Raw genomic sequence first — 27920 nt, forward strand, 5'->3', positions numbered from 1 at the left:
GGATTATATTGGGTCTATTCGTGCGCAAACCGTGCTACTGAACGGGATCCACGCCGGAGAAGGTGGCTCCATAATAGCGATGGCGTTGCCGGAATAGGGTACGCGCTGGCACCCGGAATGCGACGATTAATTTCGCGGGCCAAAACGACGCTTCACTCCCATCAATCGCTACTCGCGAAGGACAATCTCAAGAGTGCCCAGGTCGGTCCAGAAAAAAATGTCTTTTCACGACACGCTAGTCTATATCAACTCGACTGTCGAGTCGATATCCGCCCAGTTCAACAGAATTCCTGGCTCGGCCATCGTCCTGCGCTACGTGCGCTCGTCGTACCAGAATGACCCCATGCGGTCGTTCTTGGAGCTATGCTTGTTCTTGTTCGCTGTGCGGTATTTTCTGGCGTCAAAATACTCGTTCGCAAAGAAGGACTTTATCAAGCTTAACACTAAGGTGAGCATTTTGTCGCCGTGGTCACGCAACTAAGCGGCCCGGGTTAACCAGTCATTAGGAGGTTGACGAGTTGGTCGATGATTGGACGCCTGAACCGCTTGTCGCCTCCTTGGACGAGGCCCAGCAGGCCGATGTCGATAAGATACCAGTTGTTATCGGGTAATGTTTTTCCTGTTGCCGGCACGATTTTCGCGAACACTGTGTGCTGACTGGAAAATAGCCCGTCTGGACCGAAGGTCAAGTTAAGCACGGGCAAGTCGGTCATGAATCTCGCGTCATTCAACATGCTGAATCTGCTGGGCAACGAGCAAATCAGGGACCGGGCTATCAAGACAGTGCGCGAGTACGGCGTCGGCGCGTGCGGGCCGTCGGGTTTCTACGGCCACCAGGAAGTGCACATCAAGACCGAGAAAGACATCTCGAACTTTTTGCGGGTTCCTGCTTCTCTCATTTACGCCCAGGCGTTTAACACCATCTCGTCGACTATTCCCGCGTTCGCGAAGCGCGGCGACATCATTGTTGCGTAAGTTTGCGGTGACGAAACCGGCAAGCATGGTCAACACTAACGCCTGTACTAGTGACTCTGCTATCGGTGTCGCAATCCAGAAGGGCATTTTAATCTCTCGTTCCACAGTTCGCTGGTTCAATCACAATGACATGGACGATCTCGAGCGCGTGCTGCAGAAGGTCCAAACCGACTTCAAGGGCCAGCCACTCACCCGCCGGTTCATCGTCACCGAGGGTTTGTTTGAGACTATCGGCGACATTGTCGATCTGCCCCGGATTATTGAACTCAAGTACAAGTACAAGTACCGCATCATCCTTGACGAGAGCTGCTCGATTGGCGTGCTGGGCAAGACCGGTCGCGGCCTGACCGAGTACTTCAACGTTCCGGCCACCGAGGTCGACATGATTGTCGGCTCGCTCGCGACGACAATGTGTGCCGGCGGCGGGTTTTGCGCCGGGTCAGACTACGTGGTCGCGCACCAGCGCATTTCGGGCAACGGATACGTCTTCTCGGCCGCCGTGCCTGGCTACCTGGCCGCGACCGCGTCCGAGGCCATGGCGATCATGCAGTCGAATCCGGACATGTTCACACACTTGCTGGCAAACACTCGCGTGTTCCGTGCCATTATTGACAAGACAAATTACATGTGGTCGCCGTCCGACCCCGACAGTCCTCTGATCCACCTACAGCTCAAGTCCGAAGTTTTGGATACCCGCAGGATCGATGACGAGGACAAAGTTTTGCAGGACGTCGTCGACGAGTGTCTCGCCAACGGCGTCTTGATTACGCGCAATAAGCTCGTACCCAGTCAAGAAATCTTCCCGGTCGAGAGCACGCTCAAGATCATGATCACGACCGGCCTGACCAAGCGCGAGACGGAGAAGGCCGCGACCGTTGTCAAGGCCGCGATCTCGAAAGTCATGTCCAAGGTCCCCAAGATCAAGCATTAGTCTTCTGGTGTGGCGGCCGCATGAACCAGGTCTCCTGGTGGCATCAAGTTTGATTGTACAGATTACACACGGGGTATATCTTTTTCATTATTAGTGTTACTAGGTTTTGTTTTTTATTATCATGGGGCGATCAATCACGGTACATTTGGGAGTAATAACCGGACAGGACGTATTGTAGACAGGAAGATATCTTTTAAATAGACGCGCATTGGTTTCTGACCTCTTTCAAATATCGTGACTTAAGCCCGACGCATGTTACGGCGGCCGTTAATCGGCACAACGCCTCTGAATTTTCTTCCCCAGCGACTTGGGTTTTTGCTTTGGCTTTGCCCGGTTGGGTACCGGAATCGTGGCGCTGTTCATCCATCGATGTCTAGAGGAGAACTACCGTCGCTAACCTTGCCAAACCAGCTGTCATTTCCTATTTCCAGCGGTTTAAATGGATTGGTCGCCAGTTAGTAGGACGAGCTCGATTTCTTGTACTGCGGCAATCATCTCTCAGGTGTCGCATAGTATTTCCCTGATGGCCTTTTGCCATGGTTCTACTTCGCTGATACACATCGCTATCCCAACTTGGCAGCAGAGCGCAGAAACTGAATGTGAAGTTGCAGATCTCAGGCTCACATTGGTCTGTGACAGGCCGACTTCAACAGCTACTATCTATAGGGATTAGTGGAATAATATCCACGCTTATTTGGCCCTTATTCATATCCGTAACCAGACCAAATCTCTGCATCCGTTTCCTTATCTATATCAAGATAAACTTATCTGTATTCATATCCGTAACATTCGTAATATCGGATCATAAGGATACGCAACCAATCACTTTTAGACGAAGTGCTCAACCCATTCGCTTTGAGGCAGTGGATCGTCTAAAGATCATGATCCGCTGACTATATTGAGGATATTGAACGACTCAATTAAATTGATTTTTGGATGCAACCGCCCAAAAGCATGCTATGTATCGGGCCACCGGGGCCAGCAAGATCTATCAGTGCCAATGCACCCCAATGAGACTTACTACTACCTGGAAGATGCCCGCCAGAGACTCCTCTCAACCCGAAAAGGGCCATTACAAAGCAACTTATGCCAAAATTCCAGCTAATGAACATGTTTACAGACGATCATCTATGAGTGGGCGGTTTGTTGGCGCCGAAGTTCCTGAGAACCCGGAAGTCATAGTTGGGGCTTGAACCCAACACATATATTAAGCGGCAACAATATAGAAGCGTCTCCTATTAACTTTATTCATCAAGCAGTTTCGAAGAAACGTTTCGCACTTCTATGTTGGACACTGCAGTGGAGCGTGTCAGGGACAGGAGCAAAGTTCAACATGGTAGACCTTGGGGCTGTCGTCTCGGCTTGACATATTGTACCGTCAGGAGTCATAATTCATTGCATAGCAGCACTTTGAATCACTAGGGACTCATAATAAGTATATTACAGTACTGGTAGACCATTACTTGATACTCTCATAATAGGAATACGACCGTGGGAGTCGTATGCCTCGATATTGCACAAAGTAAGCAAGTGGCAGGGAGCCAAATCAATCAACGGGGTGACCTCACTTTGAAGGCAAATTTTAGAAATAATGAGAAGGAGGCAAGTAACGGGTCATCGCCTCAACTGGATTGCGCGAAAGGCATTAAAGACGAGATGGAACGTTACCAACCCTTACCCGCAAGCCATATACAGTACATGTGCTGTAGAATGCTTTGGCTGCTAAGAGACCATTACAAAACAGAATTCCTGACGTTGAGAACACGGGACATAGGCTCCAACAGCCCTCCAACTAAAACACGTTAAGTAATAACAGTTGGTATCAGTCAAACCTCCTATAACGATACTCGATCCTCGAAATAGCGATTGGTCATTGGTGCGGTAATTCTAAAAATTGGTGAAAAATCAGTTCGTTATAACGATTGCCTTCCTACACAAGTTTAGTACATCGGTATTGCAATCAAAAATTGATGCCTGGATTACATCGGCTTAACACGAGGTTTGACTTGTACTTGACTTGTTTGGGGTTAGGGTCGTCGGAATAAAGGTGCTGCTGCAGGGGCTGCGAATGTGGCAGACAACCCCAGGCTTGGACTACTTACTGGTCATATATTCTCGGGTCTACGCACTCAATTCCCGAGCCAATGGCTGCGGATTCACGGAATGATATTTCAGCAGACGAGCAGCTAGCGACGTCGATGGCGTCTCGGAGCCAATCAATTGAACTTGAGGAATCTGCGGAAGCGCCGATGATCTATGGTGATGATAGTGGGAGCAACCCATGGACCGATGCAAACGTCTATTCAGAGTAGGCAGTTGGAACTGATACTATTTCTTGCCTAGATTGAATGCTGATACTATCTGATGTAGTAATAGTCGACAGCCTGCATCCAAGCGTACCTCCAACTCGGCGACCTCGATGTTCTCAATGACCAAACGTGTTGGGAGTATCTTCTCTAGATCTACAGAGTCTACACCAGTTCCCAGCTCTCCAGAAGTCGTGAACGGATCAGCCCAGCTCTCACAAAGTGGCAATTCCACGCCGTTCTCGCCTTCGAGACGGGGGAGGTACAGTGTTGAGAGCACTTCCACAACCAAGGGCCTGACAGACTGGACCGTGCAGGGCAGCGGCCAGCGCGTTGGCTACGAAGATTTATCCGCCATAGATTGGATACATGAGTATCAAAAAGAACGGCAGCACGAACAGGTTTACCAACGACAGCAAGGAATTTGGGGCAAGCTCAAGTTACTTGCTGATTCCAGTGAGATTTGGGTAATACTGATTGCTACGGGAATTGTAGTTGGCGTCATTGCAGCAGGCATCGACATTGTATCAAACTGGCTGGGAGATATAAAATTGGGTTATTGCAAGTCGTCTTTCTATCTAAGTCAAGCATTCTGCTGCTGGGGCGTCGATGGTATTGAGCATTTCTATCGCTCACGTAAAATCTTTGTTGAGGCTAACTGGAAACAGAAAAGGACGTTTGCGACGATTGGGTTTCCTGGGGAGAAGCATTACATGCTAAGGGTGGTGGGAGTTACGTCGTGTCATATTTATTTTACATTGTCTTTGGCGTAAGTTCAGCTGTCTTACTTTTCATCGCGGCCCTTTTAACCCTTGTGACGTAGGTCCTTTTCGGATCCTCTGCATCACTCCTAGTTCTACACTATGCACCTTATGCCGGCCAGAGTGGTATTCCCGAAATTAAAACGGTTCTTGGTGGATTTATTATTCGCGGCTTCATGGGGTTTTGGACATTATTGACAAAAACATTGGGTCTGTGCCTCGCGTCTGCGTCCGGATTGTGGCTAGGTAAGGAAGGTCCTCTTGTCCATGTTGCTTGCTGTTGTGCAAATTTGGCAACAAGAGTGTCGGCAAGGTTGAGACACAACGAGGCGAGGAAGAGGGAAATATTCTCTGCCGCCGCCGCCGCTGGAATTACCGTAGCGTTCGGAGCGCCCATTGGTGGAGTTTTATTCAGCTTGGAGGTTAGTACAAAATTCATAAAGTACGCTTCATCTAAACTAATTGCATGAGTATAGCAAGTCTCCTATTACTTTCCTGATAAGACAATGTGGCAAAGTTTTGTTTGTGCCATGGTTGCCTCGGTGTCTATCCAGCTACTAAATCCATTCCGTACAGGAAAGCTAGTCTTGTTTCAGGTTATCTCTAGTCGTCCATTTCATAAATTTGAGCTCGTGCCCTTTATTCTCTTGGGAATCATAGGTGTATGTGTTATTGGAAGCCTATTGACTCTTAGTGAGGGAAATATACTAACTGTCGAGGACAGGGAATATTCGGCGGCTTGTTTATTAAATTGAACATGCGAATAGCTCGTTGGCGAACTGGAAACCGTATTCTTGGTTACCCGTTAGTCGAAGTCATACTTCTTAGCTTTGCAACTGCTATTATCAACTTTCCAGACCCTTTCTCGCGGCTGCAAAATAATATCTTAGTTTTCCGACTCTTCCAAGAATGCAACGGAAACATCACGTCTCTATGCAATCCAGAAAACTACGCAACTACAATGGTATTGTTGCTGTTAGTATGCGTTCTTGGATTCTTCTTCACAGCATATACCTTCGGTACGAGTATACCTTCTGGCGTACTGATGCCCTCCATGGCTATCGGCGCATGCTACGGCCGAATGGTTGGCATAGCTATGGAGGTTTGGCAGAAACGCCATCCTGACTTCTTTCTCTTCGACGTTTGTCTCCCGGATTTACCCTGTATTACCCCAGGAGTGTATGCTATTGTCGGTGCTGCGTCCGCTCTTGGTGGCGCGACGCGTCTTACAGTCTCGCTTGTTGTTATCATGTTTGAATTGACGGGTGCCTTAACGTATGTCTTGCCAATTATGGTCGCAGTCATGGTATCCAAGTGGGTCGGCGATGCGTTCGAAAAGAAGGGAATTTACGAGAGTTGGATTCATTTCCATGACTACCCATATCTTGACAACAAAGAGGAGACGATTGCAGACATAACCGTGGCAGAAATTATGACGCGACTGGAAGAGCTTGTCGTGCTCACCGCCACAGGACATACGGTGGATAGCCTTGAGCATATCCTAGCTACGCAAAACTGCAAAGGCTTTCCGGTCGTTGCAGATAGCCGCGAAGCTATACTGCTTGGATACATATCTCGATCAGAATTACGATATGCGTTACAGCAAGCACAAGCAAGTGGATTAGGGCGCGACGCGCGCTGTTATCTAGGAGGAAGTCTACCGGCTGGTGAAGAAGGTGCCAATTGTGTCGATTTGCGTCAGTGGGTCGACCAGACACCTATCACATTACAGCATCGAAGTAGCCTTCAATTAGCTGTGAGCATGTTCCAAAAACTGGTGAGTGGCATACTTATGCATTTATGGGGAACACGTCCTAAGTACATTGTCATAGGGATTGCGGTATATGCTGTTGACTATGCGCGGCCAACTTCAGGGTCTTATAACCAAGAAGGATATTTGCGCAAAGTATACGGTTCAGTAGCTAATGTACATATTGTTTTGGAAACCGGTGGCGATGTATACTATTTGAGGCCAACGTCCTTACTGGCCATAGATTTGATACAATTTTCCTTCACAACAGAGATGATGTCCAATACTTTTGATACATTCTATACACTATTTAAGTACATACGTAAACACTCCTATATACAAAGCCCATCAATCGCAGCCTATCTTTTACTGTTTACTAAGTGCGGCAGCCATACTGGCCCAGTATCTGGAAAGACGTCAGCTTGCGATATGACTACTTTGCAACCGTTATAGCATACCCCTTGTGAACGTAGTCTGGAATTTCATCCTTTGTCAGCCAGGCATAATCGATAACGCCAGATTCCTTCTGTGGAACATATGTGCCAGCAAATATTCTTGACTTCAGGTAAAAGACCTATTACAGGCGTTAGGGCAATCCTAATAGATGACATATCAAAAGTCGGTACCTTTGCTCCAGTGTATGGTTCTTTGTCTTCAGGATTGTAGGGGTAATGATGATAGGCCGCAGGAGTGTTTGATACTAGCCAGGTGTTCATGTTCGGACCACCCGTAGTGAGCAGTAATCTTTCCGCCGCAGCGGCCAGCGTTTCCCCATTCAAAACCTCGGCGGCAGGAAATTTCCACTCATTAGCCTGACGATCTTTCTTTACCAAGAGGTACAATGTCCGGTCTAACTTTCTCTCTAAACTGCGAACGTCGTTATTCTGGTCCGCCTCGGTTATCCTTGACCGTGGCTCGATTTTCGCGTAAATCTTCGCTGACTCCTCTGTTTCTCGCTCCACATCTCGCTCGGGAAACACAATCTCCTGCTTTGATCGCCGGTCACGATTGAACATTATATCTGGCTTTTCAAATTCGTCGCGGTCCTTGCCATCGACCACCGGTTGAACTGCAGAAAATTGTCGCTCCGCCAGAGTGCCCTCGGGATAGTAGAACCACTTTGGAAATGTCCACATTAATCGTTTTCGTAATTCGGATTGGTAGTTATAGTAGGCCCTTTCAAATGGTGTCAATTCTGGCGTAACAATAGGCTGCCGGCAGAGTATCAACCCCGACATTATTTTAAATGCCTCCAATGCTGGACTCTCGGCAACTGACGGCGTCGTTAGCACACTGGATACGGTTTCGGTCTTAACCTCTTCTGCTGTAGCGGTCCCTATTGATCGCCCATATATGCAAGATGGTCGCGCGACTTGCTCTGCAAAACGTAAGCCCGCACGTTGTTTCAATAGGTCCGCCCATGCAATTGAGCACTTACCAACTAGCCCAGTGCTCCGTGACCGCAGTGGTCGTGACACGCGCCGCAGAGCCATTGTCAGTCTGAAAAGCCTTAACCAGGTGAGAGTGAAGCAATAGGTGCCGAATCGTGTGAGCTTTCTTGAACATTGAAAAAATCCCAAAAACTCGGTCAGACGGGCAGCAGTGTCACGCCAACGTTCTGCGGGTGACACTCAGTGTGGGCGCGTACCAGACCCTTGATTAATATGCATGCTTATCGATCGAAATGCCATTTATGTATAAAGGGTATTGCTATTAGGTAGCATGATTTACAGGCTCAGAGTAAGGTCAGTGAAGTTGTAACTTCTACAGTTCTACGGTGTGCTAATCCTCTAGTTTAATGTCCTGGTCAACACTGCAACCCTATCGATAACAGATTACTATTGCGGCATGTGTGGGCCTGTCTAGCATAAATTGTAATCTAATCGTCGGAATCTCGTGTATCTAACGTATTTTTGGGTGAAACTGAAGTGCTGGCAGTATTCGAATCAGGCTTAGAGCTACCTACTGTAAGCGCCTGAATGTTTAGACGGTGAGCCTCTAAATACAACTCCAGTCCCGTCATGGCTTAGAACAGGAAACTCTGAGGATCACAAATATGCGGGTATCTGGGTGAGTCTACTTGGTAGTTAGGGCTGCTCCATTTGCGAATATTATTCGGCGAATAATTATTCGCACCATTTTGCGTTGCGAATAACGAATAACGAATATTATTCGCAGGATGTCCGCGCAACGAATAAAATTGCGAATATTATTCGCCGAATATTCGTTATTCGCATATTTATTCGCAACCCCTGAAACCTTAAAGTGCTCATAGTTTATTACGGTTCCAACACAAGAAGAAGCAAAGGCATTAAGGCACAAAACAACAAGCAAGTGAAAGGCGGAGGCATAAACTGCAAAACGAAAGATGCATACCACGAAACGCAGGACTGACGCACTGTAATATGTACGTGGTGAAAGCAACCTCTCACTAGGTCACAGAGCAAGAAAAGTGCGCAGCTCGCTATCAATTTCCTCCTTACATCACATTGAGCTGGAAGGCTGTAAGGGCCCATAGTGGCTCTTGAAACTGTGAATTAAATTTATTAGGGGGCATCCGCTGAGCACGTGATTAGATGCGAATATTCGGCGAATAATATTCGTTATTCGCCGAATAAATTACGAATATTATTCGCACTGCTCAGGATTTGCGAATAAAATTGCGAATATTATTCGCAGCGGTTGGGACTTGCGAATAACGAATACGAATAATGCCGATTAACTGCGAATATTCGTATTCGGAGCAGCCCTATTGGTAGTTCAGTCCTAGGTTAGCGACATGCATATTCAGTTTCGCTGCGCATTGTGGCTGTTTCTAATTGTTCGTAATGGCCATCGCCGAGTGAAACGTCTCCATTGGCTGCCACGACCAGACGACCGGACGATGTAGCTAAGTATTTATAGACCCAAACTGGTCTCAACCCCATCAATATAGTTACTTTTTGCACATGCAACTTAAGCTAGATCATTTTCTATCCTCTGAGTTTGGAGAAGTCTAGAAGTGCTTATTTCTTCGAAGATGTGACGCGCGTCTGCACATGATATGTTTTAATATGGGCAATCGGGATTGGCTCGTACCACATCGGTAAAATATGCGAGAAATGCTGGTTCTTGTCTTCTACTCCTGTCATGTCTTCCTAAATTCGGCCGTCCATTGCTTTCCAATTCTTACTTCCGTTGATGTGATGAATACTTGTCCACTGTTCTATGTTTCTGACAATTCGTGACATTTTTAGGAAAAAGGTTTAATACCGTTATTTTTAGGCTCTGGGATGCATCTTCTGACAGTGTCACACTGAATTAGATCAAGGTTATCGACGGCGAAGTACGCTTTCCCCTCCTGTCTACACCTTCAAGCACGATCACTGCAGCTGTGGAAGATGATTGCCGAGTTTCGGCTCTCGACGAGAGTCTCATATTAGCCCGCGCATATCATCGCGTCCCACTTGCGCTGGACCGTAAAACGTGCGCAGCAAAGACAGAATTCGCAGGATCTTTTTCTTCTATCCGGCCGCCTATTACCAAGCGTCTTAGGTACCGACTACGGCCATTGACCGGCCGCGCGGCGAAGAATTCATCTACGGTCTGCCCCCCGACTAAGTCTGCTGCGACCTCTGCGGCAGTGTCCAGTGGCGGCGTGATAGGTGCGAATTTGAATGGGCAGTGGTTTGTTCATGAATATGCAGTAGCCTTGGACCGTCCTAACTCGCGTGCGGCGTTTCGACCATTTGAAGCTGATGCTGAGCCTTCTAAGCCCGTTTACGTCGAGACCGAGGAACTCTATGTTGGCGGCGCTGACCTTGAGGCCCGGCTGTGCTCACAACCGCGAAGTGAATGGCATGAGATTGTCCGGCGTGGACTCGACGGCCAGTACAAAGGGTCTGACGCGCTCTCGATCAAACATAATCATCTGAACAAGATCGAGCAGATATATAATGACGCCGAAGCACGCTGGTTAGTGCGATACAGTAGTCGGAAGGAGAGAGCTCGCAAGAATATACGCAGCTGGTGCTATGATCCGGTTTACGTTGAGTTCGTGAATCCGTCGGATCGCGAGACATGGGAGCAATTGAGAAGTTATTTGCATGAATACTGCGATGTTTGTGATTATTGCTATGAACAAAGTGCCAAGCTGGCAGACTGTGCAGAGGCTCACAAAGCCAAGAAAGCGTATCTCGAATCACATTTGGAATGTGCGACAGATCAAAGAGAGGTTATAATGCAAGAAGCCGAACAGCTGTTTTACGCGATACTAGAGGAACGGCAAAATCAACGGCAGCAGTGTCGAATCGACGATTGTTTGAATGACTACGCAAAGAACAGACCTCCTACTCCAGATCAATACCAGTTCTCGACACTTACCCGAACGTGGAGTGATGACCGCATACAAAGACACTGGAGCCAGTATAAGCGGCGTCGTCAAATTCGAGTCAATAGGGCGATGCTAATGCAACGCCTCCGTAACTTCATGGACAGGGAATTGTGGAAGCGAAAACTCCGATTTTATGGCCAATGCTTTCGTCCGAGCTATTACACTGGCGATCTTTGCTGAGAACTAGTGTTGAGACTGACCTCTTTTCATAATTTTTGTTTATACTGGCTTTCGGGCGTAACGATTTTATGGGGACAGTAATTGGAGTCTAGGTGTTGATTGTTTCATAGCTACCTATAATACATCTCTTGCCAAACAAAGTGTCGCATTTGTGCCCCCAAATCCGGAACTGTTTGATAATGCGTACTTCACATCGTAATCCTGAACCCTGTTAGGCACGTAGTTGCATGTAAACTCGTCATTGGATTCGAGGTTTTCGAGATTGATCGTAGGCGGAAGCTTTCCATACTTCAAGGCCAGTACTGCGAATATTGTTTCAACTGCACCAGCGGCACCCAACAAATGACCGATGGCACCCTTTGTACTGGAAATGTTGATCTCATGTGCATAGCTCTTCTTGAAACCGTTAAACTGTGGGGTAACTGTATCGTCTACACCCTCCAGCATCAATCTTTTGGCCGCCCTGTTCTCTGCCGCATCACCTTGTGGAGTGGAGGTTGCGTGAGCATTGATGTATCCGACATCTTTTGGCATAATTCCAGCTTGGTGGATTGCATGTTTCATGGACAGAAGAATGCCATTACCAGAAGCAGGTGGTGCTGTGATATGATGAGCATCTCCCGACAAACCATATCCTACAACCTCAGCGTAAATTTTTGCACCCCTTTCGCGCGCATGATTCAACTCCTCTAGAATCACGGCGCCGGCTCCTTCCCCCATCACAAAACCATTTCTGTCCCTGTCGAAAGGTCGAGAAGCAGCAGAGGGATTGTCGTTAAAGTCAACTGCAAGACTCTTGGCACGAGCAAATCCAGCGAGGGAGTATGGCGAGATACAAGCCTCAGAGCCCCCGGCAACCATAACGTCGGCGTCTCCAAATTTAATAAAGCGAGCTGCGTCGCCGATGGAGTGCAGTCCTGTCGTGCAGGCTGTTGTAACCGAGTGGTTTGGGCCCTTGAATCCGTACTTCATGGAAACAAAGCCGACGGCCATATTGAGAAGCATCCGGGGCACCATTAATGGCGAGATCTTTCGATATCCCTAAAGCTCCGTAAGCGTCTCACTAGTCGATAAAAAATAAGCTATCTCATTACATTTTTCTCGAATGCCAATATGCTCTCATATGTATCGCCGATGTTTCCTATCCCGGTTCCGATACAAATACCCTTAAAAATTTAGCACTGGAAGCTGTGAATGGCTATTATCCCAACGCACCGTTCGCTCTTTCTGCACCTCTGTTTCTGCAACATATCCTGCATCTTTTAGAGCCTGCTCGGCTACTGACATAGTGAATTGAGCGTATCGACCCATCCGACGGTCATCCTGCAGGTTAGTGTTAGATCAGCTGACCCACACCTTGATTAGGACGCTTACACCTGGCCCAATCCATTCGCTTGCAAGCCACTCTCCATTTTTGTATCCACCAGGTCCTTCTGGAACGAAACCTGCAACTTTGCTCGGAATCGTATTGTAGGTCACATCGCCGCGATTCAGAGTGGTCACTATACCCGATTTCCCTTGTAACAGCCGTTCCCAAGAAGTTTTAACACCTAGAGGGTAGTTAGCCACCACGCTGACTGATGACGCCAGGGATCCTGTCATCACGGAAAGAATAAACTCCATACTTACCAACGCCGAGTGGAGTAATAAGCCCAAGGCCAGTGATGACGACGCGTCTTGCCATCGAGAATGTTCGCCAGACCTACCGCGCACCGCTTACATATACCATTGGCACCGTTACAGCCGTACACAGTGAATGCTGGCGTGATGACTTTTGGAGTAGCTGAATAGTGGGTAGTCTGGCTGTTGCGCCTTCCTTTATCCGGGATAAACTCGCACTCCACAATGTGCGGGTGTCAAGATATACCACTACTAAGTTCTGCGCTAACCGCTTAAGTTTGACTGTTAATTGTAGATTTGGCTGGTCATCATCACCTAATAATCCATGCTGGCTCAAGCCAAAATTACGAAGGCTAATTAATAACGTTACGCCGCTAAACTTTGTTCCATATTTACCACATCTTTGAAGCCTAAACCAAATCAGAGGATAGATTTGCCATTTGAAGTACAAAATGCCAATTTATTATTTCATGAAATGGAAATGGCCCAGATTTTGCAAAATGAAGATACACAGACAAACACTGCCGGTGGAGCTTTGCAAGGTTAGACACCGTGGCGCGGCTAGTCAAGCCACGGCTGCGCCACAACACCATCACGATGCCGGTGGAAGGTTCGCGCGGCTTCGAGAGCATTATTGTTTTTCGTTCCCCCCGCAGCCGTGCGGACACGCGTCGTCATCTCGATTACAAACAGTCTCACCGCAACCACCGCGGACATTTTGTGTTGATCGCCGTTCTCGCTTGCGCGTCCCCTCCAATGACCCGCTAGAACATACTAGAATCGTCGATGAGAGCTTCGGAGGCACTTTCCTCCCGCCCCGCGGCGACGACACTCGCGTCTATAAGAGCAGGCCCCGCGTCTCCTCAAGCTCAACTCTATCGTCCCACAAGTGACCTTTTTCGGCTTCAGACTAAAAGTTGACAGTGAATATTTTTTGTCATTACTTTATCTACATTATTTGACCAGCACCATGCCTGTAGTCTTCGAGTACCCACCCTTTTTTGATGTTCTCCAGTCTCTAAACGAAGAGCTCACTCGCAATTATGGCCCGATGGCTTGTGGTCCAAACAAATGTCCTGTTTTTCGCCCATCTTCGGATGCCGTACGCTCGAAGAGCGTGGTGAACTTCACGCCCGCTGTTGATGTGTTCGACACGGATCACGCATATGTCGTCCACGCGTCTCTACCCGGTGCATCTCCCAATGCAATATCGGTCGACTTCGAACCTAAGACGAACGAGCTTATCTTGTCCGGTGAGATCAAGAGGCCCCGGTCGTTTGCTGACGATGCATCTCTCAAGTCGCTCCGTATTGGCGAGAGGCGTCTCGGCAAATTCGAGAGGCGAATACGACTATCACCTACTACTAAGATCGTCCCCGACAAGGTCGCCGCTAAGCTTGTCAATGGTGTGCTTGAGGTTGTCGTCCCCAAGGTTGAGGAGGAGCCGAAGCGGAAGATCGTGATAGAGACGGTCGCCAATCCTGCGGACGACTGGGTCGATGCCGCTAGTTACAATGAGCAAAATAGTTCGGACACCGTTGGTACGGAGAAGCTGGATTGAGCAATTTACTGGGTTTGGTATCAGATTTTTGTATCATTATGACGGGTTATGGTCGGTATTGCGTACTTATGTATTGTATTTGGAATCGGTATAGTAATGGTTATGCGGTTACATTGAATTTACTTGCAACAAGCATCTTCGTTTGCTAATACGCTAAGTCACATTTTGTATTTCTTAATCAGTAATAATATATATTACTTCTCAAACTCGAACCCTGAACATCAAGTATGATCGGTCACAATCAGACGGTACAAACCCCAGATGTACAGTACTGCGACTGATTTAATTTTAGCGACAGCCAAGCATTTACTTCACCTGGTCTTGCATATTAATTTAAAATAATGTCCAGATTCACGTACTTGATCACGGGTGCTAACCGCGGAATTGGTATATTGCTACCCCACATTCTTATCAGTGACGTTATATATTAATGGCTGTATGAAGGCTTCGAGATCGCACGACAATTGCTAGCGGCTGGCAATCATGATGTTATAGCTGTTGTCCGATCTATTGACGCGTCTGGTCCGATAAAGGCTCTTGTGGACGAAAACAAGAACTCAAAAATTGTAGAATTCGACGTCACGGATAGGAGCTCGATCAAGGAGTAGGTATTGTTCTGTTTTTGCATATAATTATTGTGGTATTAATCCGCTCGTATAGTGCAGTGAAAGCTCTGAAAGCAAGAGGCGTCGACAAGATTGACGTTCTTATTAACAATGCTGGTGTCACGCATGATGCGGCACGTATGGAAGCTCTTGAGGACGCAGAGTTCGCGCGTATCCTGAGAACTAATGTCATCGGGCCAAGCGCTGTGATTTCAGAGTTCTTGCCGTTGCTGCAGCAGGGCAGACGCAAAGTGGTGGTGAATGTATCAAGTTCATTAGGTAGTATTGCTATGAATACAGGTTATGCTACGGGAGGTAAGATAACTGTACTGAGCTCCATCTCAGTAACCTTTCTGATCTTTCGCTAGGATACAATGTTAGCAAGGCGGCCCTGAACATGCTTACGAAGCAGTACTCCGTGGAGAAGGCTACCGGTGGGTTTGTCTTTGTTGCGTTGGATCCCGGCTGGGTCCAGACCGGTAAGACTAGTGGCCAAATTGTGCTCATGTGAGTGTTACTGACTGCAAGTGCGAGTAGATATGGGTGGAAAAGGGGCGCCATTATCTCCGAATGAGAGCGTGAACGCGATTTTATCTACAATATCGAAGTTGACATCGGAGGACAATGGTAAATACATCAATGTAAGTCCCCCTCCATTTCAGCAGCGTTGTTACATGCTTACACCTTATAGCGTTTCGGCAAAGTACTCCCATTCTAGTCAGTGAGCAATTCACTAGGTTTGGTAATTTGTGTATCATTGTGACGGTTCCGGGAGACGGGCGGGTGAGGGAGAGGAAGAAGGAGACGAAGAGAGTGGGAAGCGACGAGAAGAGATTGGAAAAACGAAGCAGGGGATGGCCGATCAGACTGCCATTATTTAATCGCAGGCACAAAGCGCGGTCAAGTTGTCGAGAAGGCGCGGCGCGCGGAGTCATGGTGGGTTACTGCATACTTATGTGTTGTATTTGGAATCGGTATGGTAATGAATATGCGGTTATTTGGAATTTACTTGCAACAAGCGTCTTCATTGCTAATACGCTAGTCACATTTTGTAAGCGTTGAAAGTATAAAGAAATTGAAACAATTCGTTCATATTGACAATCTAAGACGCCTCTGCCAAATAAGCATTGACGCCAAACCTAAGACTAAAACCTAGTTCAAACACACGAAGACACATCAGCATTTCCCGTTACGCAAACGCCAATTTTAAGCATAACAACAAATAAGCAATATTCTACAGTGTTAATATCATGTCATAAGAATCGTCAAGGGCGATCTGCATGCGTCTGAAATGTCACATGATCTTATGAAAGGGCCCCGTTAAATTGGATTGGCATGCAAGACCCGCTTGCACGCATAATATCTTCTTCCCTTTTTTTTCTTTCCTTTTCGAAATCTCATACCAGAAATGAATCAAAAGACACTGACTTCCTGATAACTTTCTCGCTTTGACGGCGTCTCGAGTGTATGAGGATCCTGAACTAGACGAGCTTGGCTGTCCTTCTCCGGGACAGGTGGAGGCGGCGTGAGGAAGCTCTCGCTTTCAGCAACCAAAGAAGACTTTGCTCCTGGGCTATAGTCGGCACTAAATATCTGGCTTGCGTAAGTAATCATTGTGCGCAGCATGGTCTGTATCGATCCCAAATCAGATGACATGGAGAATGGATTATTGCCGGGTAGAAGGCTCATTGAGAACACAATCGCAAGGTTTACGGCATGCATTTTGTTAATATCGCCGTGGCTGGAAATTCTAAGGTTCAGTTAGAATGACGTAAACACAACGTGCACTCTATTGGTTGTACGTACATAGCAAGGTGTTCGATAATTCTCTTTAGCAAATAGTAGTTGTTTCGTGGCAGAAGTTCAACCACGCTGGCGAATTGCGAGACCTGATCATTTTCGTCTGGAAGCTCTGAAAATGGCATCAGCTACACCTATCGCAAAACTAGACATGAACAAAACGTACTCGCTATCTGTGTAAATTCTGGAAACAGCTCTCCAGTCAACAAAGGCTCGGGCAGCTCTCTTAGATAAAGCTTTAAGCACCCAGCGATGGTATTGATGTCGAACCAGCGCTCATCATCCATATTGACTGCAAAACCTGAATCGAAAGCTCTCTTCAGTTCGTTCACGTTCGCCAATGACCCAGGCACTCGATAAATTCCGACTTCCTCTAGTCCTGTAAAGCACTTTAGTAAGAATGCCAAGAACTAATTGATGAAGTATACCTCTAGCTTCGATCTCTGCTAATAATAGCTGAACGATGGTCGGGATTAGTTGATTTTCTCTTTTACAGACTGTCTCTATTGGCACTCCGAAAACTAAATGACCATTGATTAGTCAAAGACACAAATATTCATAACTGCGTCTCACAAAGCATACCCTTAGTCAATGGATTGTTCATTGGCTCCAATGCATCCGCGGTCGCTCTAGACTTCTCGATAGCTGAAGCCCGAGCAGCCGAACAAAGTTTAATCCATTCATCGAGGTCGTTGTCATTGGTGGCTTGGAAAAAGAAGTCTGCCCCGTTATCACAGACAACCTTGAAAACTCCCATCCCTTGCATGTCCGACGGAATACTAGCGACTGCCGAAGCCAGATTTATCGCAGCGGAAGGTTTATGTCGAGATTCAATGGAAGAGACTTCGGGCAAGTCATTGGGGGATACGGACCGGTCAGGCGAAGGCGGCGACCAGTTATTGGAGAATGCCACTGAGAGAGGGCGAACAGCCTTAAGTAGTCCACCAAACCTGGAAGACTTAGAAAATTTCCTATCTCCCGATTGCAATGGGCCCCGCATTTTATTGTACGGAGCTCGCAATTGGTCGCGTAGTTGCCGGTCCAAGACTTCTTTCTGTCTAGCATCACGACGTAACTTCTCCTGTTCTTGCGCAACGAGGCCTCCAAATGCTCTATGTGCTTTGCTGGCCTTATGACTCAAGTCTCTCATCTCTCGTGCGGCCGCTTCCCTAACTTGACGTTTGTCTAATCTGTCGGTCATGTCTAATGTCAGGAGCACAGCCGCTGGTTCTTCCGGCGTAGACGAGCTATTCCTCTTGGATGGACCTGTATCCAGTACATTGCTGAGAAAGTTGTAAATATATCGTTGCTTGTCGAAATTCACCATCAGCGGATTCTCGACAGCCATATTCGGGAAGTAGCAAACAATCTCGAGGATACGCTCGAAGATCCATCCCATACATGGTGTCAACGGCTCCAGGATTGCAGTCTGTTCCATTGCATTATCGTCAAATTGCGGAATAATATCTTCTAAAAAGTCCACCTGTTGAACATCTCTGCCGACATCCCTCGCTGCTTTCGCCCACGCAGCTGCATATTGGCGACTTTCAGGTCGAACAATCGCTGACGCAATGGCACTCTCAACCAACGACGGAATTTTCATCTGCACATCGTCCTCCATTCGTTGGGGCCCAAACTCGATAACGCTCATTCGCTTACGACAGATAGCAATAGCATGTAACAAAACCGCCATCCGCTTCACTCGAGACGACTTCTTCAGGGACGGATCCGCAATATGCATGGCCACCCATGACACTAGATTCATCCGGAACGCATACAATTTCTTAATAGCATTTGGAAAAAGCGAAACCATAATTTCATCGGATCTAAAGCAATCTACCGACGCACAGAATCCGAAAACGTCCTGAATAACGATGTCGTCGTCAGTGTTCATATTAAGATTTCTGTTGGTGAACAGCTTATGAGGATCCACAGTTTGCATTTCGAAAAGCTCGTAAACCGCAATCCAATCCTTCATTTTGATTTGTTTAAAAATAATCCCGACCATCCTGTCAAGTGAGTCGCAGAACTGCTCAATACTCTCCAGACTGAATCCTGGAAATATCAGCGGAGTTGACGACGGTCGCGGAACTACCGGCCATGGCGAAATATCAATCGGTCTATAAGATTTTCTCGCAAACGACTTTCGAAGCTTTCTTGATTGAATTTCAATAGTGTCCGCGAATGGGATTAAGCTCTCGTCGGCGGCTCTTCTCACTCTCCAGACACCTGCCTCTCTATCTATCAGGTGTAGAAAGTCCAGAAATGATTCGCGCAAGCGAAGCTCATTAACGAGATCTGAGTAGTATTCAGATACCCACACATTGCATGCCTCTAAAATACCAATATGAATTTTTGCGACGAAAACCCAGTCGATGCTATTTTCAGTCTCGTCAATATAAGCATTCCAATCCGGAAATTCACGTGAAGATTCGTTCGCCGCGCGCAGCGATGTAGACGCGGATCGCGCCCCGATGAATCTCCTGCGTAGTGCATCTAATAAGCTGCTGGGAGAGGCAAAATTCCGATACATAGCGAAAAATGTTGAAGTGAAAACATCCATGTCCATATGAAATGATATACAGTCGAAAGCTTGCAAATGAAAGATGTCTTCACTGTTAACCCATGAACTGAAATCCTCAACTCCAACCACTAGTACATCAACAAGCCGATCGAAAGTTCCAGCCTTGGCAACCACATTGACAGACTGAGGTTGGGATGACCCATAATCAATCTGGGATTCAATAGCAGCTGGTTGAAACTGTGCTGACAATCTCCTGGAGCCATTACTCATTCGTTTAGAAGGATTCTCAAAGATAACACTCGAAATTCTGGATGCTCTTCCCCCCTCGTCTTTAAATGATTTTAGGACAAGCTCATTTCTGACATGATACAAGTTCACGCCCATATTCAACACATCACGCACACTCTTTACCATAAAATGCCTATTCGGAAACATAGCAACTCTATTGCGACTGGTCGTATCCAAGTCAGAATACCCAGTAATTGTGATGTTAGCTCGTGATGGCGGAAATGAACTCGCCCGTCGCAGCTGTTGGGAACCGCCACCAATTCGTCTATTTTCTTGCGGAGCAAGCGGATCCGCTGAAGTTTTTGTTTTCAATGACGAGCTCGACTTCTTGTACAGAAGCCCCCCCGCCTCTAGTAAATCTTTCTGCGTAAATAGCTTGTATGAAGGCAGGATTTCAGTAAACAATATCGCAGAGTAGGAACCTATCGACAACGGCGATCGTTGGGAGCTGTAATAGTGAGCATACAGACCAGTGACTGCTGACTCATAGCGGAGAGACATCTCCATAATTGTCAAAGGAGAAATCGGAGTTGTTGACATGTGAGCTTCATAAAGCGAATATAGACATTCTTGAAGAGCAGCAACAGGTGCCTCTAGGATCGGCAAATTATCCGAATCCTCAATTGAACTTATGTAAGTCGTCCATCTTCCTAGTGCCTTGTGGATGCGTGCTAATTCACTCCGAGAAGATACGATGTCAATAGTGCCCTGCAACAAATTAGAGCTCGTGTTAGTTAACTCCATTGTGGTAGGTACCTTATTTATTTCTGACATTCTTTCAAAAAGATGAATGCTGATGTCACCAAAATATGGCACAACCCAGTCTTTTCTGTATGTCTTTCCAATCCCATCTGGTGCAAGAATATGAGAGCTTTCCCGTCTGGATGAAATCTCACTAAGAATGACTCTTCTGTCCACATCAAAGATAACAGGAGCCCAATCTTGGCTGACAATTTCAATAATGTCTGATGAAACTAGGGCCCAAATATCTTTTAGTCGACAAAGGGCTGGAGAACACACTATACTTGCAATTGCAAGCCATCCTACCATGTCTCCTCGCCGCTTCAAAATATTCCCTAGCAGTATCCACTTAGATAATAATTTGCACTTCAGTAGCTGTGAATTTTGACCGGAGTTTCCAGTGCTGAACAATTGCTTGACCATAGTCGTACCAAGAAAATGTGGCAATAAATTCGTGGACACCAGAGGGTTCTTCCTCGCAAATGTATAACTGAGTCCGTAAAGCAACGAGAGGTCATCGACAGGATTCCACCTACGAAATATCAGTAGGTGGAATATGTGAATCTGTTCTGCGAAAAGCGCAATGTCAATATTGAGAAAAGTGTCAACAGCTATGCCTTCTCGAGGGTTGACATGAAGTTCAACATGTTTTGCGTCTAATTAGAATGTCAAAATGCGGACATATAAAAAAGGCGCTCTGTAAGCAAGGAAGCATACCACTGCCTGACGGTGTATAATTCAGCATGGCTAGGAGCTGCGACTTCTTGTTTGTCATGCGCCTCTCGATTAAATTCCTGCCTTTCATCTCCAGGTGGCCACTTAGAGTCTTCATAACAGCATATACCGCATCATCTAAAAGTGCCGAGCTCATCTGATCGATAATCGTATTCAGAATATATGCAATCCGTTCACCAGCAGCACCCAAGGTGGACAATTTCGCAAGCGTCTCCAATGCATGGAGAAAGCCTGTCCAACTAGGAAGCAGCAAAATCGCATCGGTTGCAAAAGTCTGATCCTCTCCAAAGAGCATTTCGTGGCAAATAGCTTCTATTGAGCCGGAAACAATATTGCCATTATCGTCAATTGTCAAACCAGGATGCCGTGCTAGAGACTGGTGCGAAATCTCCGCAATAACTTGAGAAGTCAGAACTAGCATGCAAGCCGCAGAATGACAGAGTATACCTGAATCAGTGATGCTTAGCTTGCTGAATGAAGCGGAGAAATCGAAGTATTTTATGCCAATGTCCGATGGTGGTTTATACAAATACAAATAATTATCCTTCAAGACGGCCCTCTGTAACTTCCAGACTGGCAGTCTGTTGGTCTTCTTTGGATCAATTTCGGAGCGGTTAAGCCAGCCTTGTTTATATCCTAAAAGCTGCCTGGCCTGCGCCGGAATCGTCGTTTCTCCTACGGGGCCACGTCCTCCAAGCATATATTGGCCAGGACTATGCCTCAAATCATCTCTGGCGCTGTAGTCGATATCATGGAGCTCACGACTAGATGGAGAAGTGTGCGCCAAAAATTCAATGTCGTTCATTGATCTTGATATACTCATATGCTTGCCCAAATTGTCATCTCTGAGCATAGGCGACCCATGAGCCGAAAACACCGGCGAGGGCGGATTTGTGGGTGAGGCAGAAATGTATGTCACATTAGAACTCTGTTGGTCGTCTAATTCGCTATCCTTCCGGTGTTTGAAGAGACGAAGAGGACCTGTAGGTCGGGACATAGTCTGATCCTCGCCACGGGAGTGCGGATGACGTGTCGCTGTCGGCAAATAAGAAGATGATGCAAGTAGGTGACTCTGAGAAGCTGTAGCGCTATGAATTGCAACCTCACCGTATGGACGCGTCTGCCCACTCGAAGATGGCGTCTGCTGCTTTGACGAGCCACCCCACTTCATAGCACAATTGGACCCGTGAAATCGGATCAATGCCGAATCGTGCAACAACTAATGTAGTGAAATGAATGCAAGAGTCGGATCTCACTGTCAAATTATCATGGCACTAGAAGACCTTTCGCGTCAGTCTATTGTCTTCGAAAGATATTGCTAATTCGCGCGATTTGGGGTCCCTCGTACAGTCTCGCTAAGTCGCAAGGGGTCAACGTTTGGTTGGTAAAGAAGCACCCAAACGCGATGGGCCCGCCGATGATAGTAGACGGACCTTTGTCAACTTCCTGGTCGATAACTATCGATGTCCGCAGTTGAAGCGATGCCAATAGGGAATCAAGGAGGTAATTGTGAGGAGACGATAAATGAATGTGGGATTGAGACTTTTGAATGCACAATAATATGAGCGTTCGTTGTGACTCGCGCGCGGCTCCCAAACGTTAACGCCCCCCGGGCAACCATTTTTGGGGTTTCAGGGTCCAATTGATACGTGCCGCTAATCTCTCGATTAAGTTCCCGCAAGAATTTAACGTCCGGCATTATTATTTTTGTTCGAGTGCATAGATCTCCATCAGCATTCCCCTTACTGTCTAGGCTATAATACATACACTGTGAGTAGTAGATCCTACGCCATAACGTCAACACATAGAGAACTCGTTCTGGATTATTGATTCCGCTGACTGCGCATTCACTAATTACGTTCGTAGTGTTACGTATGTCATCATGTAAACCATTAGGCTACCAGTTAACTAGAGAACTAAACCTTTCCAGTATATCGACCCATGCTCTGATACAACTCGGCCGGGCCTGAAAATTCGCCCAAGCGTATTGTCGCATGATCCGTATTCCAAACCCGATGCTAATATACATAATAATTTTGTCCTTTCAGATTATAAAACAACGATTCACAATAGCAACTTCTGCCGACCTGCCACGTCGCTAGTGTTTGTGCTAAGTTTCACAATAGTGTGACATTTCTCATAAAACCTTAGAATCCATATTTTGCACCTGATTCTCGCTTATTTCGCCGACCACTTGCGAACGCTTCTTCCAGACTTTCTCGTTGCTGAGTAGCAGCTATAATAAAATAATGTTAGAGAGCAATTGACTCCCAAAAGAGTCAAACATACAGTTGATCAATCCACGCAGCTGATGCTTTCCTGACCCAACTGATCGCACGGGTTGCACCTAAAGCACAATAGAAGTTAGTGGTAATGCTTTTCTACATTGATTGAATATCTACTAACTGTTTCTGCAGCTCCGGACGCTATCATCGACTGGTTGTACTTGTACTGGTCGTCAACACTGTAGTCCACAACTCGGATCGGCCGATCGGTCTTCCTGTGCCGTCCCTCAAGGATCTGTAGCTATATGGACATGTAAGCCAAACTGCCCACCATATCATATCAACAAGTCGTCCAGACAAAACTCAAACTTACAGTAGAATCACTCAAGCCTATCTCTTTCGCAATACTATCTAAACTTCGTTCAACGTCTGGCAGACTGGTTTCATTTGCAATCTGGCCATTAGATACGTCATCCCTTTGTGCGACAGTGTTTGCGGCGACCTCTGACATATCCGGAAGCATGATCGGCTTATAGGCACCTCCTACAGTATTGAAGCGAGAAGGGGACTGTGATCTCTTTTCGCTCTCATTCACTAAACCCAGATCTGCACCGTGTTAGAGCTATAGCACTAAAGCATGACATATGCCTGGGCCTTACCTAATGACATTCCCGCTAACTGTGATTTGCGCTTCTTCTTAGGATTTGTCTCTGCCGTGTCACTCTCACCGGCCTCTGCAGTTGCTGAACGTTTCACCTGCTTTTTGAAATCCGCATTCGTCTCTTTTGAAAGTGGGACATCCTTTATATCAGATATACCTGGCTCGCCTTTGGTTCTGGAATCTTTCTCCGATAGACTACTAGACTTAATGCTGTTCTTCGCTTTATTCTTAACTGCATAAAATGGCTGGATCTTAGTACGCTTTATGGCACTTTTATGTGGTACTGGCGTATCTGGATTAACAGTTGAGGAATTCGACATTGCAGTTAATTGTTAGTATATAGTACTTCTCGCTGTCTCTCTGCGCTCCTGAATCTCATTGAGCAACTGGCCAGAGGATCCCTAAACCCCTAACTCACAAAGCAATCGGCAGACAACAGTGGCAATAAATTGAATTATAATTTAGGAGAATCTGCTAGCAATGGTAAGTCTGGCAAGCCGCATTTTGCCAAATAGTAAAAATTCACAATACATTATTATTTGCCTATTCGAAAAGATAATGCAAAAAATTAATAATTGCAGCACCTACGATTCCAGCGTGGTCTCCCACCGCAGTACTAAGTAGGCCCAAAGAAGCTTAACTGGTGTTGATCGGACGGGGAACTGTGTTTTCTTCTTGGTATGGCCGCAACTGAATGTGATCCTGACTTAGTGACTTTTATAGGTGTTTGAAACCGCCCCGCTTAAAAAAAAAATTTATGTTTTGTTCCTTTGTGTCCTGTTTTTCTTCGCCAATACATGGTAAATAGATTCTAAAATACACTGGCTTTCAAACAAAAAAAAGAATTTTTTTTTGGCCTCCGTCCGTCTCTTTACTGTCTCTATCGTGGCTGCTCTCGAAGTACTTGCTTGTAAAATACAATTTGGCTTACAAAAAAAAAGCGAGCTCAGTCGGCGGCTAGTCAGATCACGTTTCTTTCCTTTTCTCTCTGGACTCTGGCTAGACAAGCTGCACATGGAATTGATTTTACGATAAACTAGCTAGCTAGTCTGTTATTGCATCTTCTGTTCAATACAAGTATCAATGGTAGTAGTGGCCAGTACACAAAAGAAATAGATGGCCGAGCACACTCATTTTATAGCAGCCAAGTTGCGGACGCTAGTGACTCTCTTGCAGGCAGCAAGCCGCTGTATATTCAGTCTGCTTGACCAGGCGGTCGGACGAGAAGGTTAGCGGCATTTGACCTGGCCCACCTACCAATGTTAATCAGTAGCAGCCAGATTAAAAGTAATAAACGGAATATGAAACTTCTCAAGCATGCATCACAAACATTAGCCTGAATTGATAATTAATGGGCTATATCCTGGTCTAACACAATTTGAACACGACAAGGTATTATGAATGTGTGACCACAGCGACTTTCACACGGCCTTAGACTGCAAGCGAAAATGCTGACACCCTCCACACGAACATCATTGTATGGATAGAATAATCTATGACTTGACTTTTCTGGGAAACTGCTACACCTATCATATTTAATCAATTGTGAGTGTTGCATGACCGCAATTACTGGGTATCGTAGGCCCCGAATGGCTGCTTTGAGATGCAAATATAGTACCTATACAACATATTGCCGAACCACTATAACATAGAATACAACGCAATACCACCCGAAATGTTAAATCAAATACAAACGCTGGCAGTACAAATTCTAAGCCAAAGCAAAATCATAACCATCAATATAACTCCGTCCATGGAAGCCAATCCAATTTAATGATCAGTACACCGAACTCCGTGCCCGTTGAAGTTCTAATTGAACATTCGTCTTCGCAACATCCAACCAACGATCCTTCATATTCTCCACAACCGAGGATGATTCATCCGAGTGAATTTCGCTTATAGCAAGATCATACAGAACGTGACTGACCTTCTTATTAATGTCAGTATATTGATCCTTAGACACATCACCGGATCTATAGAGCGGACGAAGAACGTCGCGCACTATTTCCTGAATCTGAGTCTTCTCCTCTAAACTCAATTGGAACTTCTGCGGTGAGCTCGAAGGGAGCGAACTTGTCTGCGGAAGAACAGGAGACATCGACGATAGGATTGGCGACTTAGGATCACCAGACGGGGATGGTAAAGATCTTGGCGATGGCAATAGTACAGGCGATCCTGAAGGCGATCGAAGAAATGCTTGGGAAGTTGCTGGACTCGCAGCAGGTGGTGGCGACATAGGTGTCGGTGTAGGCAGGGGAATACCATGCACGTGTACATCGGACGAAGGTGAAGACGGTCGTCTAATGTCCTGAAGAAGGGATTTCATCAAGGAGGGCCCCTCGGACACAGACTTTGCGACCTTGTCAGCTGGACTGCTACATGTGACATCAGATTGACGCCTGTGCGACTTCGGTCGCTTCAGCTTTCGTGACGATTCAGGATCTAGGTCTGACTCCGCTGGCACTGCATTTGGCCTCTTGGAATGCCAGTCAGCAAAGGTACGTGACGGCTTTGGACGTAATCCTCCACTTTCTGACGTAGAACTTGCCGCTTCCTCTATCTCAAGAGCTTGCTCCAGTAAACTCCACGAATCCACCATTTCCGGAGTTTCTTCAGGTTGCGGTGATTGATTCAGAAGCATAGATGCCGTGCTTCTAAAATACGATGATCCACCTGTCGCTTCTGCCACTCTTAGACGCATGCGCCACACGCGCCACTCATCAGCATCCCTCTGCCTTGCAGGATCGTCCAACCGTGTGCTACAGCTGCCATCGTCCTCGCTAACGTTATCCAAATCATTGTTCAACCTATCCCAAACAGCTTGCCACGCTCGATCCCACTGACGAGTTTGCCTTCCCCTTGACCGGGTCGTACGACGCGGTGCTCTTGCTCTAGTTGCTCGAGTACGTGCATCCGCGGCGCGCATCATCGACTCGGTAACCAAGTGATTGTCAACACACGACGGACAGTACCAGGCCTCCACGGGCACACCATCCAAACCTAAACAACTAGCATGATAAGGCGCGTCGCAGGAATCGCATAATAAGAGCTCATCCTCTCTGTTTCCGAGATCACATACGAGACAGGTACACAAATCCTCCTCTTCTTCGAACTGATCGAGATCTAGTAGACTTTCGTCAATCTCTGCTACCTGAACTTTTGTCTCCACATTGTATGATGACACCGGATCTCCTATACATGACAGTCACGTCAGTACCTTCTCTCAACTAAAATCCACAGCATACAATACCTTTCACAGTGTGAAGGATTTCCACTGTATTAAAACTGGTTCGACACGTAGGACAACCTACACAATCACGTTTAGCACTACATAACAGAATAACGATGTTGATGATACGAATATAATGTGACCTACTTGTCGCTTGTTCTATCCACAGTTTAATACAGCTGTCGTGCAACTTGTGTCCGCATGGTACCAAACGAGCGATGGCGTTGGTACCATCGTACCCATCTGACATCCCAGGTGCGTTTGGAACCTCCGCTGTAGCTAAACTTCTTTGCAGGACATCGTTGACGACACCTTTCTGACTCTCTGAACGCTCTTTAGCATCCGAAGAGTCAAACGTGGGGAGACCTTGCAGACATATAATACATGGGTACTCCTCCATCAATCCAACGAATACTGCTATGACGTGACGCTAAACTTCGAATCGCGAACCAACTAGTGAAGGTTACGCCACCAGTGCACTCTCTGGCATTACCACAAGAAAGAATAAGTATCCTGAGTATGCTAGGTATAATACCAAGGTACTATTGATAGTAATATCTTACTGAAGTGCTGGAACTGGTACATGTTGATAGGGAGGATTGGAGACGGTTGGGACACACTCCAACTTTTATAGAGTGGTGCCGTTGTTCCTGGAA

General features: G+C 46.6%; 10 protein-coding genes across 10 annotated transcripts; 5 read left to right on the top strand and 5 right to left on the bottom strand.

Annotated features, from left to right (window-relative positions):
• Positions 1–36: 36 nt before the first annotated feature.
• Positions 37–2032, top strand: POJ06DRAFT_74782 (pyridoxal phosphate-dependent transferase). Its single transcript, XM_056191503.1, has 4 exons — positions 37–448; positions 507–607; positions 669–971; positions 1027–2032. The coding sequence occupies exons 1-4, from the start codon at positions 218–220 to the stop codon at positions 1904–1906; spliced, it is 1515 nt and encodes a 504-aa protein (XP_056045441.1). The 5' UTR covers positions 37–217; the 3' UTR covers positions 1907–2032.
• Positions 2033–3992: 1960 nt separating this feature from the next.
• POJ06DRAFT_248440 (chloride channel) lies at positions 3993–6947 on the top strand. Its single transcript, XM_056187029.1, has 7 exons — positions 3993–4214; positions 4277–4824; positions 4881–4981; positions 5036–5395; positions 5450–5635; positions 5698–6750; positions 6806–6947. The coding sequence occupies exons 1-7, from the start codon at positions 4051–4053 to the stop codon at positions 6893–6895; spliced, it is 2502 nt and encodes an 833-aa protein (XP_056045442.1). The 5' UTR covers positions 3993–4050; the 3' UTR covers positions 6896–6947.
• POJ06DRAFT_248447 (39S mitochondrial ribosomal protein L46-domain-containing protein) lies at positions 6948–8270 on the bottom strand. Its single transcript, XM_056187030.1, has 4 exons — positions 8162–8270; positions 7350–8101; positions 7182–7297; positions 6948–7129 (listed from the first exon to the last, which is right to left on the bottom strand). The coding sequence occupies exons 1-4, from the start codon at positions 8214–8216 to the stop codon at positions 7090–7092; spliced, it is 963 nt and encodes a 320-aa protein (XP_056045443.1). The 5' UTR covers positions 8217–8270; the 3' UTR covers positions 6948–7089.
• Positions 8271–9549: 1279 nt separating this feature from the next.
• On the top strand, positions 9550–11358 carry POJ06DRAFT_248451 (uncharacterized protein). Its single transcript, XM_056187031.1, has 2 exons — positions 9550–9966; positions 10028–11358. Exons 1-2 carry the CDS (start codon positions 9931–9933, stop codon positions 11273–11275), a joined length of 1284 nt encoding a protein of 427 aa, XP_056045444.1. The 5' UTR covers positions 9550–9930; the 3' UTR covers positions 11276–11358.
• On the bottom strand, positions 11333–13132 carry POJ06DRAFT_74841 (thiolase-like protein). Its single transcript, XM_056191504.1, has 5 exons — positions 12905–13132; positions 12650–12825; positions 12491–12598; positions 12370–12441; positions 11333–12316 (listed from the first exon to the last, which is right to left on the bottom strand). Exons 1-5 carry the CDS (start codon positions 12957–12959, stop codon positions 11390–11392), a joined length of 1338 nt encoding a protein of 445 aa, XP_056045445.1. The 5' UTR covers positions 12960–13132; the 3' UTR covers positions 11333–11389.
• A 638-nt stretch (positions 13133–13770) lies between these two features.
• POJ06DRAFT_248464 (HSP20-like chaperone) lies at positions 13771–14668 on the top strand. Its single transcript, XM_056187032.1, has one exon. The coding sequence runs from the start codon at positions 13866–13868 to the stop codon at positions 14454–14456; it is 591 nt and encodes a 196-aa protein (XP_056045446.1). The 5' UTR covers positions 13771–13865; the 3' UTR covers positions 14457–14668.
• A 51-nt stretch (positions 14669–14719) lies between these two features.
• POJ06DRAFT_74895 (uncharacterized protein) lies at positions 14720–16127 on the top strand. The gene is made up of 6 exons (XM_056191505.1): positions 14720–14843; positions 14901–15060; positions 15117–15376; positions 15430–15540; positions 15599–15702; positions 15753–16127. Exons 1-6 carry the CDS (start codon positions 14798–14800, stop codon positions 15777–15779), a joined length of 708 nt encoding a protein of 235 aa, XP_056045447.1. The 5' UTR covers positions 14720–14797; the 3' UTR covers positions 15780–16127.
• Positions 16128–16235: 108 nt separating this feature from the next.
• POJ06DRAFT_74971 (uncharacterized protein) lies at positions 16236–22482 on the bottom strand. The gene is made up of 8 exons (XM_056191506.1): positions 21597–22482; positions 21132–21548; positions 20430–21070; positions 17444–20381; positions 17290–17382; positions 17028–17240; positions 16868–16973; positions 16236–16811 (listed from the first exon to the last, which is right to left on the bottom strand). Exons 1-8 carry the CDS (start codon positions 22318–22320, stop codon positions 16475–16477), a joined length of 5469 nt encoding a protein of 1822 aa, XP_056045448.1. The 5' UTR covers positions 22321–22482; the 3' UTR covers positions 16236–16474.
• Positions 22483–22874: 392 nt separating this feature from the next.
• Positions 22875–24722, bottom strand: POJ06DRAFT_248474 (proline-rich protein). The gene is made up of 5 exons (XM_056187033.1): positions 24034–24722; positions 23748–23980; positions 23556–23675; positions 23439–23496; positions 22875–23385 (listed from the first exon to the last, which is right to left on the bottom strand). The coding sequence occupies exons 1-5, from the start codon at positions 24353–24355 to the stop codon at positions 23297–23299; spliced, it is 822 nt and encodes a 273-aa protein (XP_056045449.1). The 5' UTR covers positions 24356–24722; the 3' UTR covers positions 22875–23296.
• Positions 24723–25354: 632 nt separating this feature from the next.
• Positions 25355–27850, bottom strand: POJ06DRAFT_248475 (uncharacterized protein). Its single transcript, XM_056187034.1, has 3 exons — positions 27412–27850; positions 27286–27342; positions 25355–27227 (listed from the first exon to the last, which is right to left on the bottom strand). Exons 1-3 carry the CDS (start codon positions 27662–27664, stop codon positions 25813–25815), a joined length of 1725 nt encoding a protein of 574 aa, XP_056045450.1. The 5' UTR covers positions 27665–27850; the 3' UTR covers positions 25355–25812.
• Positions 27851–27920: the final 70 nt, after the last annotated feature.

Source organism: Lipomyces tetrasporus, assembly GCF_029532465.1.
Source record: "Lipomyces tetrasporus strain NRRL Y-64009 chromosome Unknown POJ06scaffold_3, whole genome shotgun sequence".
NCBI classification, from domain to species: domain Eukaryota; kingdom Fungi; phylum Ascomycota; class Lipomycetes; order Lipomycetales; family Lipomycetaceae; genus Lipomyces; species Lipomyces tetrasporus.

Coding starts and splice junctions, on each gene's coding strand:
- POJ06DRAFT_74782 (XM_056191503.1), top strand. CDS start 218: ATGTCTTTTCACGACACGCTAGTCTATATCAACTCGACTGTCGAGTCG. Junction 449..506: donor TTATCAAGCTTAACACTAAG/GTGAGCATTTTG, acceptor ACCAGTCATTAG/GAGGTTGACGAGTTGGTCGA. Junction 972..1,026: donor CGCGGCGACATCATTGTTGC/GTAAGTTTGCGG, acceptor CGCCTGTACTAG/TGACTCTGCTATCGGTGTCG.
- POJ06DRAFT_248440 (XM_056187029.1), top strand. CDS start 4,051: ATGGCTGCGGATTCACGGAATGATATTTCAGCAGACGAGCAGCTAGCG. Junction 4,982..5,035: donor TATTTTACATTGTCTTTGGC/GTAAGTTCAGCT, acceptor CTTGTGACGTAG/GTCCTTTTCGGATCCTCTGC. Junction 6,751..6,805: donor TGAGCATGTTCCAAAAACTG/GTGAGTGGCATA, acceptor ACATTGTCATAG/GGATTGCGGTATATGCTGTT.
- POJ06DRAFT_248447 (XM_056187030.1), bottom strand. CDS start 8,216: ATGGCTCTGCGGCGCGTGTCACGACCACTGCGGTCACGGAGCACTGGG. Junction 7,298..7,349: donor AACCATACACTGGAGCAAAG/GTACCGACTTTT, acceptor CGCCTGTAATAG/GTCTTTTACCTGAAGTCAAG. Junction 7,130..7,181: donor CCAGACTACGTTCACAAGGG/GTATGCTATAAC, acceptor ACGTCTTTCCAG/ATACTGGGCCAGTATGGCTG.
- POJ06DRAFT_248451 (XM_056187031.1), top strand. CDS start 9,931: ATGTTTCTGACAATTCGTGACATTTTTAGGAAAAAG. Junction 9,967..10,027: donor GTGACATTTTTAGGAAAAAG/GTTTAATACCGT, acceptor ACACTGAATTAG/ATCAAGGTTATCGACGGCGA.
- POJ06DRAFT_74841 (XM_056191504.1), bottom strand. CDS start 12,959: ATGGCAAGACGCGTCGTCATCACTGGCCTTGGGCTTATTACTCCACTC. Junction 12,826..12,904: donor TATTACTCCACTCGGCGTTG/GTAAGTATGGAG, acceptor ACTACCCTCTAG/GTGTTAAAACTTCTTGGGAA. Junction 12,599..12,649: donor GCGAATGGATTGGGCCAGGT/GTAAGCGTCCTA, acceptor ACTAACCTGCAG/GATGACCGTCGGATGGGTCG.
- POJ06DRAFT_248464 (XM_056187032.1), top strand. CDS start 13,866: ATGCCTGTAGTCTTCGAGTACCCACCCTTTTTTGATGTTCTCCAGTCT.
- POJ06DRAFT_74895 (XM_056191505.1), top strand. CDS start 14,798: ATGTCCAGATTCACGTACTTGATCACGGGTGCTAACCGCGGAATTG. Junction 15,377..15,429: donor TACAGGTTATGCTACGGGAG/GTAAGATAACTG, acceptor ATCTTTCGCTAG/GATACAATGTTAGCAAGGCG. Junction 15,541..15,598: donor TCCCGGCTGGGTCCAGACCG/GTAAGACTAGTG, acceptor AAGTGCGAGTAG/ATATGGGTGGAAAAGGGGCG.
- POJ06DRAFT_74971 (XM_056191506.1), bottom strand. CDS start 22,320: ATGAAGTGGGGTGGCTCGTCAAAGCAGCAGACGCCATCTTCGAGTGGG. Junction 21,549..21,596: donor GCTAAGCATCACTGATTCAG/GTATACTCTGTC, acceptor TGACTTCTCAAG/TTATTGCGGAGATTTCGCAC. Junction 16,812..16,867: donor ATTATCGAACACCTTGCTAT/GTACGTACAACC, acceptor ACTGAACCTTAG/AATTTCCAGCCACGGCGATA.
- POJ06DRAFT_248474 (XM_056187033.1), bottom strand. CDS start 24,355: ATGTCGAATTCCTCAACTGTTAATCCAGATACGCCAGTACCACATAAA. Junction 23,676..23,747: donor TAGGCTTGAGTGATTCTACT/GTAAGTTTGAGT, acceptor ATGTCCATATAG/CTACAGATCCTTGAGGGACG. Junction 23,386..23,438: donor GCTGCGTGGATTGATCAACT/GTATGTTTGACT, acceptor ATTTTATTATAG/CTGCTACTCAGCAACGAGAA.
- POJ06DRAFT_248475 (XM_056187034.1), bottom strand. CDS start 27,664: ATGGAGGAGTACCCATGTATTATATGTCTGCAAGGTCTCCCCACGTTT. Junction 27,343..27,411: donor GTGGATAGAACAAGCGACAA/GTAGGTCACATT, acceptor GTGATTGTGTAG/GTTGTCCTACGTGTCGAACC. Junction 27,228..27,285: donor AATCCTTCACACTGTGAAAG/GTATTGTATGCT, acceptor TGTCATGTATAG/GAGATCCGGTGTCATCATAC.